Source organism: Rutidosis leptorrhynchoides, chromosome 3, assembly GCF_046630445.1.
Source record: "Rutidosis leptorrhynchoides isolate AG116_Rl617_1_P2 chromosome 3, CSIRO_AGI_Rlap_v1, whole genome shotgun sequence".
Classification (NCBI taxonomy): domain Eukaryota; kingdom Viridiplantae; phylum Streptophyta; class Magnoliopsida; order Asterales; family Asteraceae; genus Rutidosis; species Rutidosis leptorrhynchoides.
In genome coordinates, this window is record NC_092335.1 from 523,727,200 (window position 1) to 523,739,136 (window position 11,937).

The 11,937-nt window shown below is 33.3% G+C and overlaps 1 protein-coding gene across 1 annotated transcript; it reads right to left on the reverse strand.

Moving 5' to 3' along the window:
- Positions 1-8,177: 8,177 nt before the first annotated feature.
- On the reverse strand, positions 8,178-11,177 carry LOC139898335 (probable LRR receptor-like serine/threonine-protein kinase At2g24230). Its single transcript, XM_071881059.1, has one exon. The coding sequence runs from the start codon at positions 10,874-10,876 to the stop codon at positions 8,291-8,293; it is 2,586 nt and encodes an 861-aa protein (XP_071737160.1). The 5' UTR covers positions 10,877-11,177; the 3' UTR covers positions 8,178-8,290.
- Positions 11,178-11,937: the final 760 nt, after the last annotated feature.

An 11,937-nucleotide genomic window follows, 5' to 3' on the forward strand; every position in this document is an offset into this window, starting at 1 on the left:
GCTCTCATGCTATCAAAAATGAATATGTACTTGTTAAAAACAAACGGGTCGACCCTTATGCCTATATTATCAAATTAGAGTGAGTCCTGACGCTCTTCACTGCTAGTGTTCGATGAGATGTTCAAAAGAAACAAAGGCAGGTGCGTTTCTGCTGCCTCCTCTGCTTACTAGCTTTATGTTGATTCTTCTCAGCTCCTGCATAATGACAAACAAACGTGCACATTGCATTTATAAACTAAAAGTATATCCATAAAAAAACAACATAAAACCAAATATGGTGTAATAGCATTATAAAAACAAATACAATGCAAATTACTCATCGTTCAACTCTAATCAAACAAATATTATTTTAATAATGCTACGTTATAAGAACAACTACCTGAGACAATATTCATGCACACACTAATTGCAATCTATCAAGACCATTCTTGTAAACTTAATTCTAATTTCAACTTCTGACATGAAATTTAAAAATGAAATAAGTAATAATGACTATTGAAGCAAACCGTTGGTTTCTAATGTTGTTCCATATTGTTTTGTTAGCGCTTGCTTTACTACTTCAATTGTATAACCTTACTAACCTAACAATAATATAACATAATAGAATGAATATGATGTTCAATTAGCATCTAGCCTAACAATTATAATGGTCAAAATAAACAATTCATCAAAAAGTGAAAGTACAACTCAAGTTTTAATAATCAGCCATTAATTTAAGAACTTTGCAATATTTTAACATTGCAAAGCTTCCTGTAACCATTAAACAATCGTTATATAAACAATGTTACGGAAAATATTCATAATTTTCGGCAAGGAACAAAAGTCAACAAATTCTAACCGAATGATTTTTACAATTCCCTGTGAAATCAAGTGCATAGGTTCTATACAATACACTTATAGTCATCTATAACATATGTAGCAACAAAAATGATTCGGTTTAACAAAGAAATTAGCAAGATTAAGCCACAAACCAATAATAAATAAAATTGACAAAAAGTTAGTAATTACCTCAATATTTGTGGTTTAAAATGCGATTTGAATGGATATAAGTGATTAGGGAACGAAATGGCTTAAGATTATGATCTTATTCATGATTATTGGTGAAGAAATAAAGCTTTTGGAGTGTTCTTTTTCGACAGTAGGTGGAGATGGAGGTTTGGTGTGTAGGTGAGAAAGTGAAGCAACTAAGTTCCTAAATCTATGTTTATTTAGATACCTATTGTGAGAATACCTATTGTGAGGACATGTCCTCACAATATATATTTTTTAATTTACTTACTTAGGTTTCGAAATTTTTGTTTCCCACTAAAATGAAAAAAAGCCGGGTAACTTATTGGAAAGACAAGTTCTAACAATAGCTATTTTAATAATACCTACTCTGAGGACATGTCCTCACAAATGAATTTTTACTTTATTAATTTTAATTTTTAAATAATATAGATTAAATGCATACTATTAATCTATTTTATTAGATTTAATTATAAAATTATATCTATATATAAATACATATTATATATGAATCCACCAATATATATATATATATATCATGCACAATGTATATTTGACATACATACATACACTAGACATGCATACAAAATACATCCATACATACTCAATCATTTACATACATTCATTATATAACAATAACAATACCAAATCCCGCACACATATAGTCATTCATTATACATACATACTTAATTACATACATACATATACTAGACATGCATATAATATACATACATACATAATCAATCACATACATACATTCATTATACATACATTCATAGTGTTCTATCATATCATTCCACTAGACATGCATACAATATACAGTATACATAATGTATATTTGACATACATATATAAACTAAACATGCATACAATATACAGAGGCGAAGCCAGGAATACAGAATAGGGGATGCTTACGAACAGTGGCGGAAGCAGTAATTTTTTTTTCATCGGGGGCAAAAAAAACCTAGCAATTGTTTTGGGCAAAATATGGAGGATTTGGGGGGGGAAAATTGAGGTTTTTAGGCAAATTATGAAGTTTTTGGGGTAAATTTGGAGATTTTTGAGCAAAATTTGATGATTTTGGGCAAAATATGTAGGTTTTGTGGCAAAATTTAATGATTTACGGATAGGGGATGAATTAAGGGATGCTTATGTTTATTTGTTGGGAGATATTTTCAACTAATATACAATTTTTAACACAATATATTTCGCTTATTTGAAGAGTTGGGGGATGCAAAGCATCCCTAAACATCCCCCTGTCTCCGCCTCTGACAATATACATCCATACATACTCAATCACATACATACATTCGTTATACTACGATAACAATACCCAATCCCGCATACATATAGTCATTTACTTAATTACGTACATACGTTTATTAGACATGCAAACAATATACATACATACATAATCAATCAGATAATTGAGGTTGAGCAGCGCTTACTAATGATACGCGTACCTACACGCATGGCGCTCTTGCGTATCACGTGTAGCGCGCACGTTTTCTAGCGCTGAGGGTACGTATGCATGTCAGGGGAAGCTGTAGTTGGCAGAAGACACGTGGCAGACAAGAATCTGACAAAACACTTTTTACTTTTGTCGGGCCAGCTCACACAAGGAGGTACTATTGGCAGGCCACGATCCTTTTAGCTCTATTATGTGGCGATTGAAGACAAAAAGGTTTACCTTATAAATAAAGGACTCAATCCACAACAGAAGAAACTAGACATCCATTCGACATTCACACATATACTATTTTTAGCATAAAAAACAATAGCGCTTATCATATAGCGCAGTTCTACCCGCGCTACCGGACTCACAACACTTCACTAGACTTACCCTTGATCAACAGGTAATGTTCTATGAACATAAACCCTATAACTTAGCGCGAGCCATCACAAACCGGGTAACCCGTCGATGGTGGGTCTATGTTTAACCACCCCTACTGAGATCCTCATCTCGTAAGGGGTTATTCACTGTACTCCGGACCGGAGAGTTAAAATCAATCGACCCTTAAATCCCCCTCTATTGATGTCAAGCATGGACTGAACCCGGCTCATTTATTCTATGCTTGATCAGTACTAAACCCTATTGTGACGTTTAACACAGATAACTACTTACCCTGTATTCTAAGATTGATCAAGTCCTAGCACTAGGTTATAGCCACGTGAGTAATTGGAAAGGGTGATCATTAAATTATACTCCCAAGTCCGACAAGGTTTCAGCATAACTACAACACAAGTTTCAGACAGATAATCAACAAACTGAACAATTATAACGGATAAACAAATGCATATAGTGAAAGTAATTTAAGATAACAAACCATATCATTAAATTAAGGAAAATATTCACCGTATACAAACGTAGTCTTAACCGTTACAAGTGTTGACATTCTCTAGACCGCTCCTAGTACTATCTCCGACGTTCGTCTCCAGGTACTAAAATTTTCGCTCGGAGGTAAGAAGGCTTCGAAAGTATCTAGCTTTCTAGTGAGAGAAGCTAATTTATAGTGAGAAATAAGGAAATGAATTGTGAAGTGTGTTTGAATGCCAACATTTTGGGCTTATTTATAGATTGAACTCGGCCTGGAAGCCCGTGTAAAATGGGTAGTCCGTGCACACTGCCCGTTTTGGGAGCCCGTGCACAAACTTTGCCCGTGGAGACCACCCATTTTGTTAATCAACTGGCAGCCCGTGGAATTTTCTGGCAGCCCGTGTAGAGCCAAATGGCAGCCTGTTTAGATCATCTTGGCAGCTCGTGTGCTCGAGACAAAATTCCTTGTTTTCGGGGTATATGACATTACACATATATACACACATTCATTTATTTTACATCTGTAATGTATATGACATTACACATATACATCATAGATACATACATACATTATATGTACATATATACATTCATACGTTTGTTATATATCTATACAATATATGATATATATATACATACAAATACATATATAATGTATATGAAGATACAAACATACATTATACATGCATACATTACACATGCATACATTATAAAAGTATATTGTGTATATATACACACACAAAACATCCATCCATGAATACATATATACGTACATGCATAAATACATCATACATAATTATATATACACATATTCATTATACATATTTACATATATACATATATTTATTAAACTTATTAAAAAAGTTAACAAAAAATCTTTCAAAGATCAAATATAATAATTTTAATAAATATGTATTTAAAATTTATTATTACCTATTGTGAGAACAAGTACTAGCAATACGTGTTAATATACACATACATACATTATACATGCATACGTTAATATAATTAGTTTTAACAAAAATTTATTAAGAAAATGAATTTAATTTCCTATTGTGAGGACACGTTCTCGCAATAGGTTGCACGGGTTTTTATTTTAATTTAGAGAGAACTGAAAATTTAAATTTAATTCATTTTAATAAAAAAATATTTATTTTAAAAAATTTAATTACCGATTGTGAGAACAAGTCCTCTCGATAGGTTACCTGTGTTTATTTATTTATTTTGAGGAAACTGAAAATTTAAATGCAATTCGTTTTTATTAAAATTGATTTATTAATTATCTATTGTGAGAACATGTCCTTACAATAGGTCTGGTCAAAAAAAAAATTCAATGTTTCCTTATGTTTTCTTCTTTGACTGGAAAAAGAAAATCGAAAATAAAATAAATAACACCTATTGTGACGACATGTCCTCACAATAGTGTTAGTCAAATTAAAAAATCAACTCCAGCCCATATTTTTGTCGTCTAGCTGCTTTTTTGTGAGGACATTGGTGTCCTCCCAACAAGTGTCGTCACAAAATGTCCATTTTCTAGTAGTGTAAGGCTCGTGAGTCATGAGGTAACGGGAAGAAGAAGGTTGGGTCGTACTCGTATAAGTTACATGACAATGATGATGACTTAAATTTTCGAGTGGCGGTGCAAGAATTGTTTAATGAAAATCAAGTAGATGGTTTCGGGGGTGGCTCTTCGGTTAAGGGGAAGCGAGTCGAGCGGGAAATGTTTCTTTCAAAGTTTGGTTTGGTGGATCGCATTCTTTTAGCCCCTTCAACGGCTATCTTGGCTGGAGACGGTTCCTCCAATGTTTTATATTACAAGTTTGACAGCCGTTTGAGCAAAGAAATTAGACGCTAGACAATTAACGGGAAAATGGAAAAAGTGGGCCCTAATGATCGTTAATGCTGTTTTGTTGTCTATTTGTTTCGAAATTTACTTTCTCCGTCGTTAAGTTGTATTTAGTTATACTCTAGTTGCTTGTTTTCCGTTTGTTGTTGGGTGGTTTCTCGCGTCGAAGCTCGGTTATAGATATTTTTCTAGTTCGCTTGTTGCCTCTGGGTACGAGCCTCGTCGGTTTATTTTTATATCCTTGTTAGTTGACGTTTTTTTTATTAAAACCTTTTAGTTTCTATATAAGTTATCGTTATTTTCGGGGAAAATTAATAACCATTTTTCTGATGATGTTTAAAAGTTCTAAATTTCAATCTAGAACTACTAAAAGTTTAACAGTTAGTATGAAACCACATGTTAAGGAGCTTGCAAATGGGCGTCAAATTTTGAGTAGAAGTTTTTTGATGTCCCTAACGCCTGGTTTCATTCATTAATTAGACTGTTTCTAACCCTGACGGTAATGTCAAAGGCATGTTATGTACTTTTTGGTGATTTGTCAAGGTCAAGAGATGAAGTTAAATAAAGGAGAGTGTCAAATTTGAGGGTTAAATTTGTGAATTGGTGATGTGGTACAATTTTATTGGTAGTTGGGTATATAATTTATTAATTAATAATATATAAAAATAGGTGTTAAAATCTGATTGGCTGAAAAATAGTTGACACCACCGTCAACTTTTAGACTGACGCCCCGGACGTCAAATTTTGACGCCGCGTTAGGGGCGTCAAGGGCGTCAAAAAATTGCCAAATGTGACGACTAACGCTGCGTTGGGATTAGTCTTAGTGTTTATTATTTATTTTTATTTTATTAGTTATAACAAAAATAAATAATTTAAAAAAAAGGTAGGACCTACTAAAATTTGATACAAGCACGTTACAATTAGATTCATCTCTTTCCTCCAAAAAAAAAAAAAAAAAAAAAAAAAAAAAAAAAAAAAAAACACACACTAATTTTGACTCCACTTTACACTCACTATAACGAGTGTTGTACATTTATAAATGAATCGTAGGTCATAATAAACTCACACATCACCACAAATATTTATAAATTTCTACGAATATGTCCACACTTGAACTTGAACCCCACAACCTCATGTTTGAAAGGTTAATTCGATACCGCTAGGCCGGACACTTTGTTGTTGTTTCATTTTATATAAATCGTCCATTTAATATTTATATTTTATATTATATGTATATGTATATGTATGTATATGTATATGTATATGTATATGTATATGTATATTGTTGTTTTTCTTATAAATGAAAAACTTATATTATGCGTTAAACTAGGTGTGAAAGTATGAGCTAATTAAAGGAAATAAGTGTATATACTAGCAGGAGTATTATTTTGTGCAAATGAATTCAAGAATATAAAATATGCATCATGGGTGTCATTATCATGTTCTTGTTGACCAATGATGTCAATTTGATATCATGCATTTCATAATTTTGTCATTCAAAACATAACTTTCATCTTCATTACAATTTACAACTTTGATTAATCTCAGCCGACATTATAATGTATTAAACCTATTTTGTCCTAGGAATCAAGATATTTTTAATCATAATTGATGACCATTAAAATGGCAAATCTTTATAAAAATTTCAAAACTACGATTATAATGAAATACTACGTACTCAACGTTCTAAATCTCGTTATTTCTCTCCGAGATCTCATTTTTGGAAGGCAGCCGAGACGAGAGGTCCATCTCCCGAGATTTCTCGGTCAACGGGGTCAAACTTGGTCAAAGCCACGATTTCTCGGATTATCTCGCTCATTTCACGAATTTTCTCGTAAAATCTTGGATTTTCTCACTCATTTCTCGTATTTTTTTCTAAAATTTCGTAAGAATGTATAGAAATACATATATTTATTTACTTTTATATATTTATATTAAAAAAACTAAGTCAACATTCGAGATCTCCCAAAAAAATTTCCAAAATGCCGAGATCTCTCCAAAATTGTTCAAACGAGACCTCCCCGAGATTCGAGTTCTCCAACCTTGTATATACCAAACCAAAAACAACTTTGGGGTCCAAAATTTTGTCTTTAGGGTTGCATGTGATCAAAGTTACTTGATGGTCCATCATTCACACATATAAAACTATCTTATTCGAAGGTTTAAACTCGTAATCACTAGAACATAGTTTAGTTAATTCTAAACTTGTTCGCAAACAAAAGTTAATCCTTAAGTTCCATAACTCCATTGCATACATAAAGCACAAGAGTATCCAATATAGAAGGCTCTAGGTCGTCTATGTAATAAGACCACTATGACATATGAATCAACAAATCATGTATGTACAAAACCTAAATGAACCTAAATTTTACGCGGTTGTTGTCATTGGACGATGCGTTGCCGGAACATTTAGGGACAAGCGCAAAAACTTAATATATAATGGGTAAAAGGATATGACTTTTTCCGGTTCAGACTATATTGAGGGCGAATAACACAACTCGCATGGTTATATTTGAACAATTTAATTTTTTTCAAATAATAAAAAAAGAAACTCACGCATTCAACACGAATATATCCACGAATATGCCAACAACGGAGGTCGAACCCCGTCTTTTTAGTTGAAAGGCTCCTCAAATACCACTAGGTTATAAGCGTTTGGTATTAAAACAATTGAATTTTAGACAAAAGAATTTAATTTGAGGCAAAACAATTTAGTTTGGGACGCAGAGTTCTCCCTATGTTAACAAATATCTAATCCATGAACACTCAATTATCGACAACCTTAGAACAATACCCTACCCAATTTTTTCTGATGATGCCTAAAGATTATAAATGTTGGTTCAGAACTATTAAATATAATGTAAGGATCCTTGAAAAAGTAGAATATGAGGATTATTAACATAATCATAGATCAAAAGAGCTTATGCCGCCAACAAAGCCAATGTGTATAAGTTAAGGTCAAAAAATTGTTAGTTACCTTAAATTACCTTTACACAAACTTTACAAATTAGCAAATACGGCAACTAACCAACCACAGTTCCACAACCTTTAAAAATTAAAATTTTTTACAAGAAGATGATGTAAAAAAAAACAAATTTGAATTAGAAGTCATCAATGATTCATAACTGTTCAAGATCTTTAAGAAGTCCAACTACTTGTTGCATACTTGGCCTTTTAACTGGTAAATCAGCGGTACATAAATAACTGATTTTCAACGCCTCTACCATTTGAGTTTCACTCGCAGTTCCTCTGATCTTCGGGTCAATAGCCCGGGACCCGCTATTTTTCCGCACTAAACCTCTAACCCAACTCACCAAGTTCAAATCTTTTGAAAAACCATCATCCGGGTACTCATCTTCAACTGGTTTTTTCCCAGTTATCAGTTCAAGAAGAACCACTCCAAATCCATAAACATCAGATTTTGGAGTGACCAAATACGGTGAAGAGCTTAAATCTTGATTTTGAAACTCGGGTGGAACGTACCCACGGGACCCACGAGTGATCTCATCTTCAAGATCATTACCAAAAATCTTTGAAATTCCAAAATCTGACAATCTTGGTTCAAGATTGTAATCAAGATAAACACTGCTTGCCTTCACGTCTCGATGAATAATGGGAGGCGAACATCCATGATGAAGAAACGCTAACGCACGAGCTGTACCTAACGCGATTTTATGCCTGAATTGCCACGTAGTTAACAACCCTTCGGACCCCACATTTTGAATCCCGTTTTCATCTCGTTCCCATGTATCAGAAGTCCAATCTTCAGTCGTTTGAACACCAAGAGGAAGATCATGAAGCAAATTATGCAAGTTTCCATTCTCCATGTAATCATAAATTGCAATTCGTTGTTCGCCAGCTAAGCAATATCCCGTTAACGGAACGAGATTCGGGTGTTTAATTCTTCCGAGATATTCGAGCTCTCGGGCAGCTTCATGGTCCGTCATGGTGGACCCATGTACCAAAACCTTAACTGCCACGTGTATGCCACCTGGCAAGAATCCTCTATAAACGGGCCCAAAACGCCCTTCAGCTAAAAGGGTACCTCTATCAAAATTTGAAGTAGCCGAGAGAAGATCAGAGAAGGTAAAATTCAGCAATGGTTTTTCGAAGATCACTACAGGGACTAAAGTTGCAACCTTTACATCAGCTACCCAAGTGGTTGAATCTGTTTGAAATGAAAACGGGCCCGAAATCACTTGTTCTTCTTTGTAAGAATCTTGCTTAACAACCCACATTTGTGTCTTTTTCCGACAACCAAATGCATAAAATAGCAATGCCGCAAGTAAAAAGACAATTGAAACAGCCAAAACTAAAGCAAGCTCTAGTCCCCTACGGCTACGAGTTCTTTTCTTCAACACATTCGGGTTTACAGCAATTGGGCAACTATTTGTTGACCCGATAAATGCAGATTGAAGCGTTTCGGGTGAAAATTCAGAATCACAAAGGGTAAGATTGTTGTAAGAAAAATTGTATCTTTCCATTAATGAAAGCATTTTCAAAAAAGAAATTGGTATCTCACCAGTTAAGTTATTGGATGAAAGATCAAGAATTTGGAGAGAATTTAAGCTCAAAATTGGTACTTTACCAGTGAGATGATTATTCGAGAGATCGAGTTCTTTAAGATGACTTAATTTGGCGATTTCATCACCAATTTGACCAATTAAATTGGTGTTAGACAAGTTTAAGTACTCTAAACTACGAAGGGTATCGATCTTGATCAACCTTTGCTCTAAAAATCTGTTCTTGGCAAGATTAAGGTGTTTGAGATTATGGGTTTGACTTAAATTACTGAAGTATTCTCCACTAATTTCGTTATCAGATAAATCAAGATAAATCAAATGAGAATTAAAATTCAACTGAGAAATATGACCTTCAAAATGATTACCACTCAAATCAACAACTTCTAATGGCTCTTTAAAGATTTCAACAACAGAACCCATGAAAAGATTCTTGGATATATTAAGGTATACCAAAGACTCCAATTTTGAAAAATCCGAACCCTTTCCTTTTATACTATTTCCAGCAAGATTCAAGCTTTGAAGCTTCGGAAATGATGAATCAAAACCATTAGGAAGAACACCATTGAAACTATTCCAAGAAAATTCAACAGAAGTCAACGAATGGCAACTTAGGATTCCCATTGGAACAATGGAACCGAACCGATTTCGATTGAGATTAAGCACTTGTAAACTGATTAATGAACTAATAGAATCAGGAAGACTACCAAAGAAACTGTTGAAAGAAAGGTCTAATTTTTCAAGTGAACCAAAGTTTCCAATATTACTTGGAAGATTAATGGAGATGTTATTATTTGAAAGGTTGAGACTTTTGAGTGAATTCAAACTCCAAAAATCAAAAGGCAAATTAGTGATTTGATTATTACTTAGATCTAAAGTTTGAAGCTTTGTAAGTTTCCCAATTGTGTTATCAGGAATTAAACCAGAAAGACTCAAATTAGAAGCAAATAGACCAATCACATTTTCTTGATTTGCATCACAAAACACAACTTTCCATGAACATACAGGCCCAGAAAAATTATAAACATGAGACAAAGATGATGAACTTGAACCCATTTTTATAAAAAAATCAGAAACATAAAACTCATCTGTATTGGGTTTGGGTATGGGCTGTACTTGTTGTTGTTGACCAAGGTTGAAGAACAGTGTCAGAATAGCAATTGAACCAAATAGAGCAAACCTCATTATCCAAATTAGCTCCAAAAGATAGGAAGTAAAAAAAGATCAAAACTTTATGAAAACCCTTTTGTTTGATATAGTTTAAACCAAGGACTACCACCCGACGCCGCCGCCGCCGGCCACCGATCTGCCGCCGCCAATGAGTTGGGTATTTTCAAGAAAACAAAGGGTTACTCAACAAACATTATACAAATATATATATGCATTCAACATGTATATACTTGACTTCAAGAGTAATGGGGTTAGCTCGTATGGGGTTGTTGCAGGTTGAAAGTAAGGTAACAGAGAAAGGAAGCAAATTAAAAGATGTTTTTTTGCGTTTGTGGTGAAAGGCAATAAAGGGTAAGAAAAAAAGCTACTCCGTATAAAGATTTATTTATTTTCTATCTATATACTCCGTATTTAAGAAAAATTAATTATCCCGGAGAAACAAATTACACGAAATTATGGCCTTTTTGGTGTAGAAAAACCAAATTAGGTGGTCAGTGGGTTTATTTAATCCAAAAATAATATGTACGGTGATTATAAAATTACGGAGTATTAAATTTAGCAATTTTAAATCACCGTATTTTGTAGTGATTATTTAGTTTTCAACATTAATGTGATGTAAAACTAGGTACTCCGTATAAAATTTGGTGCAAATTATAAAGTTATAGGAGATTAGTAAATCTTCAATCTATTAATCTATATCTATACTATATCTATCTATCTATACTTTATCTCTACTATATATAATAACAAACACAAAAATATATCATCCAAATGTCTACCTTATAATCTTATCCATCTATTTATAAACATTGACTAAATCTAGACCCTTTAAAAGTCCATGTCATGATTATGACCTCATAATCTCAAAAATTAATAATAAAATGACTAAAATACCCTTCATATTAATGAAAAGACGGGATCAAAATGGTTAATTAGGGGTTCTACAACGTTGAATTCATTCACGATCAAACAAAGGGATAAACGTCCTAATTTTCTCTAAAAAAACACAGAGTATTTTCAAAATTGAGATTACATCTTCATTAACCTAAAAATTCGCATACCGTAATAGCACAAGA